Source organism: Nuphar pumila, chromosome 11 (assembly GCF_984573655.1).
Source record: "Nuphar pumila chromosome 11, dmNupPumi1.hap1.1, whole genome shotgun sequence".
NCBI lineage: Eukaryota > Viridiplantae > Streptophyta > Magnoliopsida > Nymphaeales > Nymphaeaceae > Nuphar > Nuphar pumila.
Window position 1 is genome coordinate 16,887,441 of NC_143259.1, and position 17,638 is coordinate 16,905,078.

The window sequence follows — 17,638 nt, forward strand, 5'->3', positions numbered from 1 at the left end:
TTGCAGGGCATTTTAAACTTAGCTCAAGTCAATGTCCTACAAATGATGAAGAAGAAATCGAGATGCAGAAAAATTTCTATGCTTCGGCAGTAGGTTCTTTGATGTATGCTATGGTCTGTACTCGACCAGACATAGCTCATGCTGTTGGAGTTGTTAGTCAATTTCTGTCAAATCCAGGGAAAGAACACTGGGCAACAGTGAAATAGATTTTAAGGCATCTTCAGGGCACTTTGAAGATGAGTCTGTGTTTTGGAAATGATGAACCTATTCTCGATGGGTTCACAAATTCTGATATGATTGGTGATGCCGATAGTAGAAAATCTACTTCTGGGTATTTGATTACTTTTGCAGGGGGAGCAGTTGCATGACAGTCGAAATTACAGAAATGTGTAGCTCTCTCCACCATAGAAGCCGAGTTCATCGTCATTACAGAAGCAAATAAGGAATTATTGTGGTTGAAGAAATTCTTGCAAGAGTTGGGCTTGAAGCAAGAAAGGTATGTTCTTCATTGTGATAGCCAAAGTGCAATTCACTTGAGTAAGAATTTCTCATTTTATTCAAGATCAAAACATATTGATGTTCGATACCACTAGATTCGAGATGTCTTAAATGACAAATTGCTGCAACTTGAGAAAGTTTACACTGATGATAATACATCAGATATGTTGACTAAGGCATTGCCCAATGACAAGCTTGAGAAATGTCGATTACTAGCAGGAATGGTAGAAGCCTCCTCATAAGTCGGAAAAGGGGAGAATTGTTGGGTTTTCCTCCTTGTGGGACCTATCTATCTTGGAAATGGATCGTCTGATAACTGATCATTTATGGCATCATCAGTAGTTTAATGCATATTCATTATCGCGGCAGAATTTCCAAGCACGATGCTTGATCTTCTCGAAGACGATTTGGAGTATTCGCTGGATAGCGATTTGTAGAAGTTCTCACAGCTGAATGACGATTCAGCTGTTCAGAGTTTTGAGGATCAACGATTTGTCGATGGCGATTTGTGGTTAGTGCTTTAAGCTGCATAGCGATTTGTTTCAATACTCGCTGGATAGCGATTTGCAGTATTCGCTAGATAGCGATTTGTTTCAATACTCGTTGGATAGTGATTTGTAGTATTTGTTGGATAGCGATTTGTTTCAGTACTCGCTGGATAGCGATTTGTAGTACTCGTTGGATAGCGATTTGTGATAAGGCGATTCAGGCGCATTGTAAGTTGTGCAAGACGTTTAGTTTTCCGCATTAAATGCGGGTCTCGTCCTCTATTTAAGGGATGGATGGGCGAGAGAAAGAGAGAGCTGAAAAAAGCAGGAAGAAAGTGTGAGAAACACTTTTAGGGCACTGAAAGGGTGTGAAGAGAACAAAGCAAGAAGTGTTGCTACACTTCTTTCAAGACAACTTCGTGAGGTTGGATCTTCAAAACATTCGTTCTTTGTTCTTCAGTGAGGTATATCCTCTTTGTTTATTTTCGTTACATCGTGTGTGTTTGTAAGGCTTATGCTTTTTGGCCACTTTGTAATCTTTGTTTGAAAATAGTGGAAGGTGCTGATCTATTGGTCGTCGTGGACGTACCTCAGTTTGAGAGGGAACCACGTAAATTTGTGTGTTTTTGTTTCTGTTGTTGGTTTACCTTTCTTCCACTGACATCGTTGTATTGCCTCCATCGATTCACACTTGTGGGAAAGCCAGTTTTTCCCCACAAGTTGCTGTTAAATGCTTATAGTTCTACAATACACATATTTGAATCATGTTATTAGTCGATTTCGTATTGGTTCTTGCCAGGCTTTTGCAAGGGAAAAACTTTGTTTACTGTTATTGATTAGGTTTGATTTTTTGAAGGGCACAATGATTTTGTCAATTGTTGGCTAGTAGAAAGTCAAGATAACTGTTTCACCCTGCTCAAACTCTGGTAGAATCGATTCGCAGCTTGGACCCGAAGGGAGCCCCTGGCTAGCAACATACATGTATTCTAGTTTGAATTCAACAGAAGCGAAATGATCGTGCCTGCGGTTCTTATCCCTCCGAGGCTGGGTTGAACGGGCCTGGGGTGCAGACCCCCGCTGGATACGATAGAGTAGAGGTCTAAGGGTAATCGTAGTGTAGATTCTAGGTGGTTCTGGGCAAAGATCTAAGGAAACAAGAAAATCAGGTAGGCTAAAAATGACTACTGAGGCTAATCAGAGAAGGGTTTCAGTTCAAATCTGGTATGAGCTGAACCAAGGGCTTGCTGCACACCTAGGGATGTATGTTAAGGTTAGGATAGGCTACTTGAGTTCAGAGGTCACTAAAATAGGTCATTGGGTGGCTGGGATGCTCAACGGTTAAAATATGACTTTTTAGGTTAATAAGGTAAATGCAATTTTGGTTTTAAGTCTATGAAAAGAAAGATAATTCAACCTAAGGTCTGATTACAAGTCTAGGATGTTAATATCAGAGGTTTAGAGGGTTGGACACCTGAGTTAGGCATCGGAGAGGACGGTCCAATAGAACCACGGGTGTAGAGGCTTCTGAACAACTTCTCGGGCAGTGTAACCTTCTTGAATCTCTGAAAGGAACTTGTGAAGGGCTTGGGTCTTTTGCGTAGGATGGATTCACTACCACACACATTGTGTCAGGTGAGATCAAAGAGAGAGAAGATAAAAAGACGTTAAGGGAGGAAGGGACATTTAAGGGAAATGAGAGAGGGACAACTAGGCCTTGGAGGAAAATTCACTTCATTAATCAATGACCCATATGGCTCTCCAAGCCCTCCTTATATAGAGAGGGCTTGAGTTGAGTCATACTTTCATGAAACCTCATCTACTTAGAAAAGTCAAATGACCAACTAGACTAGGACTCCTACTTAGCTAAGGACTTCTCACAAAAATAAACCCAATAAAAGACTTTCATAATTATCCAAACTTGATTAATGGTATTTAACTTCTAGAACTAGGGGACATCCCATAGGACTCTCTAGCACCACATGCCCCCCTAGGTGGACCCCACTCCTTAATTGACATGCCTTCTAGGCTTGACATGTGTCCTGCTTCTCCTCCTCTTGTTTGGGACTCTTGATTTTTGACGTGTCAACCATTAGAAAAGCTATGTCGGTTGCCACGTCATCAACCTGGGACCCACATTGTGTTAGTCGACTCCCATAAAGCTTTAGAGGTGGCATCTAGATTCTGGGCACTGGTTCTAGATCTACTGTCATATTCTGGACTGTATCAGATCCACTACGCTCTGACTTACCTTGCTCCCAAGGTCCAAAATATGAAAATCTCCTTTTCATATCAAACTCCCACTCTCATGTGGTAGTGTCTTTGCCCCCATTGTCCCATTCTATAATGTGTTTCCACATCATACTATTGTACTTGCAGAGTCTCTTGATCTTCAAAATTTCAGTGGACTGGGGTCCTTATCATGGGGAGCTTCTACTATTGTTGGCGGCTCACCATGGAACGACTTGTGAAACACAGGGTTTATCCGCACGTCACTAGGCATGGCTAGGCAGTAGGCTAGATTTCCAATCCGCTATTCAATATGATACGAACCAAAATACTTCGACAGAAGCTTATGGTAGTCCTGGGCAAAGGGGGGTTTTTGGCCTCTAGGCTTCCTCTTTAACCAAACCCAATCTCCTACCTGAAACAACCTGTTTGAATGACCTCTGTCATAGATCTGCTTCATACGTTGTTGGGCCTTGGCGATATTCTACTTTAAAGTAACAAGAATCCAAGTAACAAGAATCCTGTCCCATGATCTCAAGTCTCGATCAACTTTAAGAGACGTAGCACTCCCGTGCTCATAGGCCATCACCAACGGTGGTGGATACCCGTACAGTGTCTCGAAGGAAGTTACATCAATGACCAAATGATGACTCATGTTGCAAGCATATTCTATCCATGGAAAGAACTAGAGCCATTTGTGTAGGCGGTCCCCTACAAAACACCGGAGATACATCTCAACTGCCTTGTTCACAATCTTCGTCTGACTGTCTTTTTGTAGGTGATGGGTTGTACTGTAGTTCAGTATGATACCACTCAAAGCGAAATAGGAAGTCCAGGATTGACTAAGGAAAATTGAGTCCCAGTCACTTACAATGCTCCTAGGCAAATTGTGAAGCTTGACCACGACTCACGAACTGGCGTGAGACCAACTCGACAGAATACTCTCTGGGCAGTGGGATGAAGTGTGCATACTTGCGAAATCGGTCCACTACTATCATAATCACTTCCTTTTTCTCACATGAAGGTAAAGCCTCCACGAAATCCATGGATATGTCATGCCAGGGGCGCTTCGGCAATGGTCGTAACAACCCAAGCGGTTTGATAACTTCGTATTTGTTTGCCCAACATACAAACACTTTTGCACATAATCGCGGACATAGCCTTTCATACTCGACCAATAAAATAATGCTTTTAGTCACTGGTATGTTTTGGACACTCCATATCCCACGTAAGGAGTATCATGCACCTCATGTAGAAGACTCTGGAGTACATCACTCTTGGGCAGAAGAAAGATTCGTCCTTTGTAGAATAAGATCCCACCTATAACCGTATGGTTAAGGTGACTCCGGGTCTGAATTCAACTCACACACCATCTTCTCGACAATAATAAGGGTGTGCAAACCTGTAGACTCCTCAAAATGCTGGGATAGGACATTGGTTACTGTCTTCTCCATGCCTTTTCTGTACTAGATCTTGAAGTCATATCCCATGAGCTTCGCAACCCACCTCTGTTGGCTGATGGTGGTGATTCACTACCCTAATAAGTATTTGAGGCTCCGGTGATTCGTACGAATAATGAACTTGCTCTCGAGGAGGTAGGGTTGCCACTTCTCAACTGTGAGAACTGTGGCCAACATCTCCTTGTCGTAGGTGGACAAGGGTCGGCTCCGATTGGGCAAAGCCTTGCTCATGAACGCAATGGGGTGTTCTTCTTATAAGAGGACATCACTAACCCCACTGTTGCAAGCATCAGTCTCCACCACGAATACCTTAGAGAAGTCGGGCAAGGCAAGGATTGGGGCTTGGCATATCGCGTCCTTCAACCTCTCAAAAGCGTCAGTGTCCTTTTTAGATCATGCAAACCTGTCCTTCAAGAGGGAGGTAAGGGGCTGAGCGATAAGACCATAATCTCTCACGAACCTTCTGTAGTATCCGGTCAACCCTATGAAGCCCATAGTGCCTTCACTGTTTGAAGCTTGGGCCACACCTTCGTGACCTTTATTTTTTTCGGGTCTGCATGAACTCCCTTGCCGAAAACAATATGACCTAGGTAGCTCACATCGGCCTGTCCAAAGAGCCACTTGGACATCTTCGCATGCATATGATGCTCACGTAGGGCCCTCAAAACAATACACACATGCTGTAGATGTACGTCCCATGTGCGGCTATACACCAAAATATCATCAAAGAAGACCAACACAAACTTTCGAAGCATCGGCTTGAAGACATTTATGATCACTTGGAAGGTGGTTGACGTGTTGGTCAATCTGAAGGGCATGACCAAGAACTCGTAGAGACCCCTCGTGGGTCCAAAAGGCTGCCTTATGTAAGTCCTCATGGGCCATGTGCACTTGATGATACCCAGAGCGAAGATCCAACTTGGTAAAAAAACCTATGCCATGCAACTCGTCCAACAGTTCCTCGATGACCAGAATCAGGAACCATATTCTTCACAGTGATCTCATTGAGAGTTCGATAATCCTTGCAAAACCTCCAGGTGTCATCCTTCTTCTTCACCAAGAGTATGTTAAATTATGTATATATATATACATATACTTATATATATACATACATATATATATATATAAGTATATATATACATATATGTATATATATATACAGTTTTCCTTTTTTATTCTCAAAATACCCGATAGGGGTATTTTGGTAAAACCACATGTAACCTTTTTTCTTTTTATATTTTTTCTTTTCTTCCTTTTTCTTTTTTCCTTTTTTATTTTCAGCTTTTTGTAAGACCACAAGGGCCCCACACATGTAGTCGTTGGGGCCCCAACGGTCAGATTTATGACCGTTGGGGCTCCCAACGACTACATGGGAGCCCCTTGTGGTCCCTTCCTCATTACTCCCTCCTCTATAAATAGAGGAGGTTTTCCTCTTGTATTGTAAGGTGTTTTTCACCCTCCTTTTTCTTTCTTCAATAATATTCAACTTATGACTTTAAGTCATTTTCTACTTTTGTGAGTTTTGTGTGTACACTTTTAGTATTTGTGTTCTTGGCTATTGTGGTCACTCTTAAAGAGTGATTTTGCTCTATTGGTGCTTACGCCCCTCTTCATTACATGGTATCAGAGCAAGGTTGGTGATCCGGATTCTACCTTCTCCTTTTCGTGCCTTGGGACGCGTGCTTCTCAAGCTTTTTTGTAGAAGGAAAGAAGTTCTTTTCGGCTCCCATGGAACGTGATTCTAAAGTTGAGCTTTCATTCAAGTTCAATGAATCCAATTATCTTATGTGGGCCTCCGCTATGAAAAATCATCTAAGAGGTAAGAAACTTTGGGGTTTTGTTATGGGAACTACTCCCGAACCCTCTCTTGTTCTCACTAAAATTGAAAATGATATTGAAAAAGCTTTAGATGGCGATGAACACATCAAAGCTATAAATGATCATCAATCCAAAATTGATGATTGGGAAAGTAATCATGCCAAAATTTTGGCATGGTTTATGAACAATATGGACCTCAAAAATTGTGCAAATATTGCAAACTTTAGAAGAGTCAATGAGGCATGGTTTTTCCTTAAGGGTATGTATACCCAAAAGGATCTTGCTCGACAATTTTTTTGTCAAGAAAAAATTCGTTCCACTAGACAAGCGGATATGAGTGTCCGTGACTACTTAGCTCCTTAACCCCTCTTTGGGATGAGCTTGTTCTTCTTGAGCCTAAATGGGTGGCTCCGGAAGATATTGAATTAAGAAGAGAACAAATTGAAAAAGGAGCATTTTTTCCAATTTCTTCATGGTCTACGACCGAAATATGAACAAGTTAGGGCATCTCTTCTCCATAGAAGTAAAGCCTTACCCATTGAAGACACCCTTACCGAAGTATGCCAAGAAGAAACTCGACTTGGCCTAAGTATCAAGAGTGATGAAGTTTTGGCCGTTTCTAGGCCTGGATCAAATGTAAAAGCATATAGACCTCCCCACTTCAACAAAAATAATAGATATAGAAAGGGAGTGATTTGCCACTATTGCAATGAACCAGGTCACATTAAACCGGTTTGCCCAAAGCTAAAAGGGAAAGTGACCACGGTTGAAGAAAACTCTCCAAAGAAGGAAGAAGAAAGTGTCAAAGAGGGAGATATTAAAGAAACTCTTAATCATATCTCCGAAGTTCTCCAACATCTTCTCAAGACTTCTTCATCTTCAACATCCGGAGCCGCCATCGCCTACTCTTCATCACCTCCAGGTACGTGGATACTAGACTCTGATGCTTCTTTTCACATAACATCTCATAAAAACTCACTCTCTAATGTTTTTTCCGAACCCATATCTTCTTATGTTTCTACGGCCTATGGGACATCTTTAAAAATTGAAAGTATTGGGACACTTGATTTTAAAACTTCTCAAACCTTCTTTGTTCCTAAAGTAAGAGTCGTTCCAAAAATTAATCTAAATCTTTTTTCCGTTTCCCAAATCACCGATCATGGATGCAAAGTCTCTTTCTCACCTAAAGATTGCACTGTGTAGGATCTCCAGTCAGGGAAGCTGATTGGGCAAGGCCATAGAAGGGGTGATCTCTATTTTATGGTTTTTTTGACTCTTCCATCTAAGTCATCTTGCAATTTTGTAAAGGACAAAAGTATTGGAATTTGGCATGAGAGACTTGGTCATCCAAATTTTGTAAAAATGTCTCTTTTTCCTTTTTTGAACAATACTTGTAAAGACAATCACATGACTTGTAAAGATTGCATTTTTGGGAAATCTAAAGCTACTCCATTTCCTCCTTTTGAACTTGTTTATTCCGACGTATGAGGACCTTCCCTTATTTTGTCCAAAGGAGGATTTTCGTACTATGTGGTCTTTATTGATGACTTCACTCGATTCACATGGATTTACTTCTTAAGTCGCAAATCCGAAGTTTTCTCTTTCTTTAAAGAATTTCATGCAATGGTCAAAAATCAATTTTTGGGAAATCTATCAATTCTTAGGTCCGACTCGGGAGGTGAATACATGTCCAATGAATTTCAAAACTATTTAAAAGAAAACAGAATTTGCCATCAACGTTCTTGCCCAAACACTCCGCAACAAAATGGTCTTGCGGAAAGAAAGCATAGACACATATTAGAAACCACAAGAACCTTATTAATCTCAAAAAATATTCCAAAATCTTTTTGGGACGAAGCGGTTCTAACCTCAATGTATCTTATCAATAGAATTCCTTCATCTTCTTTAAAAAATCTTTCTCCATTTGAGAAACTTTACAATATGTCTCCCGATTATAAAAGACTAAGAATTTTCGGATGTAAATGCTTTGTTTTAACTCACAAAAATGCTAAACTTTCTTCTAGGGCTATTGAATGCATTTTCTTAGGATATGGCGAAAAACAAAAAGGTTATCAATGTTTTGATATATCAAATAATAAACTTTATATCTCAAAAGATGTTACATTCTTAAAAGAAGAAAATGGTTTTTCGCATAAACCAAATGAAGATATTGATTATTCCTTTTTATTTGACTTATTGCCTCAAGAAAAGGTCATTAATGATAATATTGAATCGCTCATAAACGATTTTTTTGAACCTTCAAATGATGACCATTACAAGAAAATGTGCAAAGGCAAATACAAGTCTACTCTAGAAGAAATGAAAGTAATCCTCCTTGTGCCCTTGAAAAATTCTCTCAAAATGGGTTAACTGAAGAAACCTCTTATAGAAGATCAAATCGTATTTCAAAAATACCAAATAGATTTGTATCTTATGATTCTTTTTCCCCAAATTTTCGGGCATGTCTACTTGCTCTTCACTCAATTCATGAACCAACTCATTATAATGATGCTAGACAATATGCCCATTGGAATGAAACAATGGAACTGAAACTTAATGCACTTAAGAGGGCTCAAACTTGGGAAATTGTTGATCCACCCAATGGCAAGAAACCCATTGGATGCCGATGAGTTTTTAAAGTTAAGACTAAGTGCGATGGATCTTTAGAAAGATATAAGGCCAGGTTAGTGGCCAAGGGATATGCCCAAGAGTATGGGATAGATTATGATGAAACCTTTGCCCCTGTTGCTCGAATGACTAGTGTTTGAGCTCTTATTGCAATAGCCTCTGCTAAAAAATGGCCAATTTTTCAATTAGATGTCAAAAATTCCTTTTTAAATGAAAATTTAAATGAAGAAGTTTACATGAAACCACCTTTGGGTATGAATTTAAATGGTAAAGTTTTGAAATTAAAAAGGCCTTATATGGACTTTGGTATGATAAATTTAGTAATGTATTAATCAATTTAGGATTTACTTCTTGCTATACTGACACTGCTCTTTTTGTTAAGAAAACAGGTAATCTCATCGTTATTCTTCTGTTATATGTTGATGATATGATCATCACTGGGATGACAAAAAGGGGGTAAATGATGTGAAGTCTATGTTAAAAGAAACTTTTGATATGTCTGACCTTGGATTCTTGAGATATTTTTTAGGAATTGAAGTGACTTACTCCCCGTGAGGATACATTTTATCTCAGATGAAATTGGCAGCAGACATTTGTACCAAATCTGGAATATCTGATGAAAAGAAAGTTGAGACTCCCGAAGTTATCAATACAAAACTGAGACTTGAGGATGGTGTTCTTCTTGAGGATCCAACTCCCTATCGTCAATTAATTGGATCTCTCACTTACTTATCCATCACCCTTCCAAACATAGCTCATGTAGTTCATGCTGCAAGCCAGTTTCAGCACGCACCTACTACAGTTTATATGGCGGCTGTAATGAGAATTGTTTGATACATCAAAAATATCATCTTCAAGGGACTCTTCTTATCCTCTTCCTCATCTCTTGAATTAACTGCTTTTACTGATGCTGACTGGGGAGGAAATCCCAATGATCGTATCTCAACTACTGGTTTTTGCATTTTTAGGTGAATCTCTCATCTCGTAGAGATGTAAGAAGCAACAAAAGGTCTCACTATCATCCACTGAAGCTCAATATCGGGCTATGACAATGACAACAATGGAAATCGTGTGGCTCAGAGGACTCCTTGGTGACATGGGTGTCCTCATTTCCTCACCCACCAAGCTCTGCTGTGATAACAAAAGTGCGATCTACATTGCAAGCAATCATACGTTTCACGAACAGACCAAGCATATCGAGATGGATTGCCACTACATTCGAGATAAATTCCTCAGAGGAACTATCACATTACCATACGTCACTTCAGAATATCAACTGACTGACTTCTTCACCAAAGCACTCCCAACTCCATGATTTATGTTTCTTCTTGGCAAACTTTCGGTCTTCTCCCCGTAAAGTTTGAGGGGGCGTGTTAAATTATGTATATATATATACATACGTATATATATATACATACGTATATATATATACATACGTATATATATACATATATGTATATATATACAATTTTCCTTTTTTATTCTCAAAATACCCGATAGGGGTATTTTGGTAAAACCACATGTAACCTTTTTTCTTTTTATATTTTTACTTTTCTTTTTCTTTTTTCCTTTTTTATTTTCAGCTTTTTGTAAGACCACAAGGGCCCCACATATGTAGTCGTTGGGGCCCCAACGGTCAGATTTATGACCGTTGGGGCTCCTAATGACTACATGGGAGCCCCTTGTGGTCCCTTCCTCATTACTCCCTCCTCTATAAATAGAGGAGGTTTTCCTCTTATATTGTAAGGTGTTTTTCACCCTCCTCTTTCTTTCTTCAATAATATTCAACTTATGACTTTAAGTCATTTTCTACTTTTGTGAGTTTTGTGTGTACACTTTTAGTATTTGTGTTCTTGGCTATTGTGGTCACTCTTAAAGAGTGCTTTTGCTCTATTGGTGCTTCCGCCCCTCTTCATTACAGAGTACATGTGAGAAAAAGGGCTCACGCTAAGGTGGATGATCTCTTGACTCAACATCTCCTCCACAAGTTTTTCAATCTCATCCTTCTAGGAGTAGGCGTTGCACCCATTGAAAATAAGATGAAAGAGAATCGTTTACGGTGGTTTGGACATATTCGGCGAAGGCCTAATGATGCTCCAGTTAGAAGGATGGAGAAATGAGAAAATATATTAGTTAAAAGAGGTCAGGGTAGGCCTAGGAAGACATGGATGGAGGTGATAGGAAAGGATATGAATGCTTTGAACCTCACCGAGGACATGGCATTGGATAAAAATGATTGGCGGAGAAGGATTCATGTGGAAGACCCAGAATGATTTTCTTTTTTGGTTCATATCGCCGACCCCAATTGTTTTGGGATGAAGGCGTAGTAGTTGTTGTTGTTGTTGATCCTTCTGGGAGTGTGCGTACTGATAAGGCCTCATAGTCATAGGACCTGTGCCAACCTTTAAGGGGATACAATGGTCTTGAGATCTCATAGGTGATAGTCTGTGTGGCTCATCAAATATATCAACAAATTAGACTAAAACTGAGGCTAGATTGGTTGAAACGTTTGTTGGGAATGAGTCCTGTTTCGGCTCTATTGCTTGGGCAGTGACCAGGAAGGCCTGCTGGGTGCCTTTCAATAACATCAAGCCCCCCTTTGGTTGTACCTCCTTTCTTGTAGGAGGTCGGATAACAACCATTATGACCTCTTCGCCTTTCCAGAAAGTTATCTCCATGGTAGAGAAATCCTAGACTACTTTTTCCCGTGTCCGTAGCTAGTGCATATCGAAAACCACATCCACACCATGGATAGGTAGGACGTATAGGTCCAACACAAACTTAGCTCCTTGGAGCTCTAAACAAACATCTGGGCAGACCTCAACACACTTGAGGTGTGACCCGTTTTCCACCTTTATATTAAAAACTGGGTGTTCCTTGAATTTACACCTGACTTTTTAGACAATGCTCTCATGAATAAAGTTATGAGTGCTACCTGTATCAATGAGAATATTTACCTCTCGGGAGCTGAGTCGGCCAGGGACCTGCATAGAGTTGGGCACGGATACGCCCGAGAGTGCATGATAGGAGATGTTGTGGCTAGGCTCGCCCTCACTGTTCTTCGTATCTGACGCATGATCATTAGGCGACTCATCTTCTTCAGAGTCAGACTCTACCACACAGAAGATGTAGTAGCGCTTGCATGTGTGGCCTTTGAACCACTTTTCATTGTAATTAAAGCACAAGCCTTTCTTGATCCGCTCCTCACGTTGAGCTTGGGTAATGGACTCTACCTTAGGGGTTGTCGTCCCCTCTCTGGTCGGACTGACCTTTTGCTGAGCACCCTATATTTTGACTAGGGTTACTGGAAGCATTTTAAGACTCTGGATAGCGCGCTTCCCCAAAACCTGTTTCAGAAGCACGAAACATGAGTGCTTCCCTTACATGGGAAGCTTGCTTCAGAAGACTCGGCCCTCACTTCCCCTTTTTTTCTATTTTTTTTTTGGTTTTTCATTTTCTTTCCTTTTTCACTTCTTCCACGCTTACAGGTCGCTTTTGGTTCGCTTCTCTTCTCGCTTCTGAGACGATTTCTGGTTCGCCTGTAAGTCGTTCCGCGCTTCTCGCTTCTTAAAATTTTAGAAGTGCCACACTTTCCGCTTCCGCTTCCTAAATCGCTTCCCGCTCCCGCTTCCCCAAAACGTGTTTCAAAAGCACAAAACATGAGTGCTTCCCCTATATAGGAAGTTCACTTCAGAAGACTCAACCCTTGCTTCCCCTTTTTTTCTATTTTTTTTGTTTTTTTCCTTTTCTTTCCTTTTTCACTTCTCCCTCGCTTACAGGTCGCTTTCGGTTAGCTTCTAGTTCGTTTCTCTTCTCGCTTCTGAGATGATTTCTGGTTCGCCTGTAAGTCGTCCCGTGCTTCTCGCTTCTTAAAATTTTAGAAGTGCCTCACTTTCTGCTTTCACTTCCTAAATTGCTTCCCGCTCCCGCTTTCCCGATTGATAACTCTGATTCTAACACATACATCGGTAAGCCTGAAGCCTCTTCTGCTTCTCCTCTTGGAGTTTGACCAATTTGTAGGCCTCCTCAGGCGTTCGAACAATTGTAGCTAGAACCTCAATACGAAGATCCTCTTGCAGTCCACCAATATAAGACCTCAACAAGGTTCGACCTATGTTTGCTCGGAAAGAGTTTGAGTCTATCCTGCATGCTTGCGAGCTTTCTCGCTCTTCTCGACCCACTCGAGTGGTAGTTTATCCTTATGGGAAATTTTGCTCTAATACTACTTTATTGCATCCTCCTCAAACTCCGATAGAATCGATTCAGAGCTTGGACCTGAAGGGAGCCCCAAGCTAGCAACATACAATTACTTTAGTCTAAGCTCGACAGAAGCGAGAGGATCGTGTCTGCGGTTCTTATCCCTCCGAGGCTAGGTTGGACGTGTCTAAGGTGTTGACCCCCACTACACATGATGGGGTAGAGGTCTAAGGGTAACCATGGTGTAGGTTTTTAGGTGGTTTTGGGCAAAGATCTAAGGAAATAGGAAAATCGAGTAGGTTAAAAATGGCTACTGAGGCTAATTGAGGAAGGGTTTCAGTTCATATCTGGTATGAGCTGAACCAAGGGCGTGCTAGACACCTAGGGACGTGTGTCAGGGTTAGGATAGGCTATTGGAGGTTAAGGATCACTAAAATAGGTCGTTGAGTGGCTGGGATGCTTAACATCCAAAATAGGGTTTTTCGGGTTAATTAGGTAGATGTGATTTTGGTTCTAAGGCTCTGAAAATAAAGATAATGCAACTTAAGGTCTGGTTACAGGTCTAGGATGTTAATATCAGAGGTTTAGAGGGATGAGTACCTGAATTAGGCATTAGAGAGGGCGATACAACAGAACCATGATTGTAGAGGCTTCCAAACAGCTTCCCAAGCAGTGAAGCCTTCCTGAATCTTTGAAAGGAACTCGTGAAGGGCTTGGACCCTTTGCATAGGCTGGATCCACCACCACACACGTTGTACCGGTTGAGATCAGAGAGAGAGAGAAGAGAAGATGTCAAGGGAGGAAGGGACGTCCAAGGAAAATGAGAAAGAGGAGAGAGAAGAGAGAGAGAGGGTGCGACGGCTAGGCCTTGGAGGAAAATTTACTTCATTAATCAATGACCCACATGGCTCCCCAAGACCTCCTTATATAAAGAGGGTTTGGGTTGAGTCCTACTTTCATGAAACCTCATCTACTTAGAAAAGTCAAAAGATCAACTAGACTAGGACTCCTGCTTAGCTATGGACTTCTCATAAGAACAAACCCAATAAAATACTTTCATAATTAGCCAAACTTAATTAATGCTAATTAACTTCTAGAACTAGGGGACGTCCCATCGGACTCTCCAGCATCACACGCCTTCTTAGGTGGACCCCACTCCTTAATTCACATGCCTTGTAGGCTTGACACATGTCCTGCTTCTCTTTCTCTTGGCTAGGACTCTGGATCTTTAACTTGTCAACCATTAGAGAAGTCATGTCAGTTGCTACATCATCAACAACCTGCCATGTTGGTCGACTCCTATAAAGCTCTGGAGGTGGCGTCTGGATCTACTGTCATATTCTAGACCGTAACAATAACATTATGCTTTTCTAGGCAGGATCTTATAAAAAATCTGTCATAATTTTGAAAACAATGTCTTCCTAAGTAATACGTTGTAGAGCAGAAGTCATTGCAATTTCTATGCATGTTGAAGCTTGAAATTTTCCATGTATTATGTGATTTGGGAAGTGTATTACCTACTCGCCTTTTTCCTAAGTTGGGGTTTCTGAAGAGCAATATGTGGAGCATGATTAATCACTTGTTCACGTGCTTCAGGAATTGATGGGGAGACCACTTCGTCTTAGGATAAGTCAGAAGGTTGCTACTAAGCCCGAAGAAGAGGCAAATAATCCAGATGGCAGAAATGAAAGTTCCAAGGAGAAGGAATCTGAACCTCCTCTTAACTGAATTAGATATGTGATTCTTCTTTTCTCTTGGTCTGGTGAGCTTCCTGTGATGCATAGAGATTGGCATGTTCTGATGATTCTTTTTCCCTTTTGTTTCTACTCCCGCATGAAAAAGGATGTGTTATTTTTATCCATGAAAGATATGTACATATTTCTTGTTTCGACCCTCGTGTTAATGTATTTTTGTATTTTTTTGAACCGGATATTTCTTTGTAAGCTATCAGCTGCCTATCCGTTTAACATTCTTGTATAATGATTCACCATCATAATTTCATACTGAAATTCTGTGACACCATTTTTCACTTTCTTTTCTTATGGTTGGAATCATGGATGTGGGATAGGTATCCATGATATTTTATTTCAGAAGGTAAGTGACTGATCAGGAGTGCATATGAAATTCTAGTTTGTTGTGTAGTTCACCATCTGCTACAACTTGAGCATTGGTATTCAAATTTGTAAGCTGGGCTTCACTATGTTGGCTTTATTCAGTAGTCCCTTGTTTATATGTCAATTTTCTCCATGTAATATTGGTGTTCCATTTTTCATTTGTTACATGCTTTTTTTTATGTTCAGCAATTTTGTAGTGTTTAGTAATTTGGTCAACTCATCGTTGATGGTATAGCATATTATAGGAAATTGGAAAAGATGTTTATGAAAATGTAATTCATTTTATCCAAAGTTCCAAACTCCATTTGAAGCTCATCACATCAACCTAATGCTTGATAAGATTGGTGAGATGCCAAACATCCAAGGCATATATGACCGATGTTGGTGTCAAATTTGATGAGTAGGCATACCAACGAAGACGAATGTATCTACCCCATATTGTAATGGTTTTCCACAAAATACTTTATAGCATACATCCTTGCATGTGGGTGGACTTTTTTCTATTTTAGATATAATTGTACGGAGATCACCTTATATGCTTGGCAAGTTTTAGAATCACTACACTAGGCTACTTCATATTACAATTTCACGTACAATGATTCTAGCCTGGTAAGAAATGACCACTAACTGCTGTTACATATATGTAACTTTGTGTTTACTTAGTCTTTATTCTTTTGTATATAGTCTCATAGGTAAGGGGTAAACTTGTAAAATAACTCTTTTCCTTTTCCTTTGTAGCCCTTTAGAGAGGTCGACCCATAAAAGTAGACATATTTTCATTCACTAAAATTAATGAAGTTTAGTTTTCTTCTCTCTCTTCGTGTGCTTTCTATTGAGAAAATACTATGGCATGTATCTCTTCTAACATGGTATCAGAGCCTCTGCTCTAAGAAGAGGTCATCTGAGATTGGAAGGAGAGTATTAGGAACTTCATTCTGGGACTGTTAGCACTGTTCATGTGGGCACAAATCTTGAGATGCTGGCATGAACACGTCTAGGTAATGTTAAAAATTGTAAATATATATTTATATATATATTATGTGTAGAAGGAAGATGCGATGCACAGCCACCTGTGTAGAGAGAGAGAGAGAGAGAGAGAGAGAGTCGGCTGCACAATAGAAAACTCGTTAACTTATGTTATTAGGGCTTCTCTCTATGTTAAATAGAGAGGCTAAAAAGAATAAATTACATCTAAGCCCATTGTTAAAAAAAATTTTCAAATAACCTCTAATATAAAAAGACTTAAACTTAAAACCACCTATTCTCAACACTCCCCCTCAAGCTGGAGCATAGATATCAATCATGCTCAGCTTGTCACAACATTTTGAGAAATTTGGTCTAGCAAGAGGCTTTGTAAACATATTTGCAACTTGGTCTTCCGACTTTAGATATTTGGTAGTGATATGACCAGCTTGAACCATATCTCTTACATAGTGACAATCAACCTCAATGTGTTTTGTTCTCTCATGAAAGACATGATTGTTCGCTATATATGTTGCAGCCTTGTTATCACACATCATGGTCATAGGAGCGGAAACCTTCACCTGAAGATCATGAAGAACGGTACGAACCCACATCAATTCAGCAGCTGTTTGGGCCATAGCCCGATATTCTGATTCGACACTCGACCTAGAAACCACATTTTGTTTCTTACTTCTCCAAGAAATCAAGTTGTCTCCCAGAAATACACAGAATCTTGTGGTAGATTTTCTATCCACTACAGATCCTGCATAGTCAGCATCAGAATAGGCCACTATCTCCAGAGTTCCACCTTTACTGAACAATAACCCCTTTCCAGGAGAAGATTTTAGATATCTAAGAATCAGCATAGCTGCATTCCAGTGTATCTTAGTTGGTTTGTCCATAAACTGGCTAACTTTGGTCACAGTTACATACAGTAGCTTCCCTACTAGGGAGCGATAGCTTTTGCTATCAACAGGTTTTAACCCTTCTTCAAACAACTGAACTTTATGGTCCATGAGGATATTAGCTGGTTTAGCTTCTAACATTCCCGTTTCCTTTAATAAGTCAAGAACATACTTCCGTTGAGACAAAACCATCCCTTCACGGCTCCTGGCAACTTCTATACCCAGAAAATATTTAAATGAACCAAGGTCTTTTGTAACAAAGTGTTTTTGAAGATGAGCCTTTGCGACTTCAATAACTTTCACATCATCTCCTGTAAGAATGATGTCATCCACATATACCA

General features: G+C 40.2%; 1 protein-coding gene across 1 annotated transcript in view; it reads left to right on the top strand.

The window, feature by feature from the left end:
- LOC149822109 (28 kDa ribonucleoprotein, chloroplastic-like) overlaps nt 1–15,332 on the top strand; it is a 29,572-nt gene extending 14,240 nt beyond the window's left edge. The window contains exon 4 of the mRNA XM_089980943.1: nt 14,912–15,332. Within this exon, the coding sequence (XP_089837069.1) occupies nt 14,912–15,043 (132 nt within the window). The 3' untranslated portion in view covers nt 15,044–15,332. The remainder of the gene's footprint in view (nt 1–14,911) is intronic.
- The last annotated feature ends 2,306 nt before the right edge of the window (nt 15,333–17,638 follow it).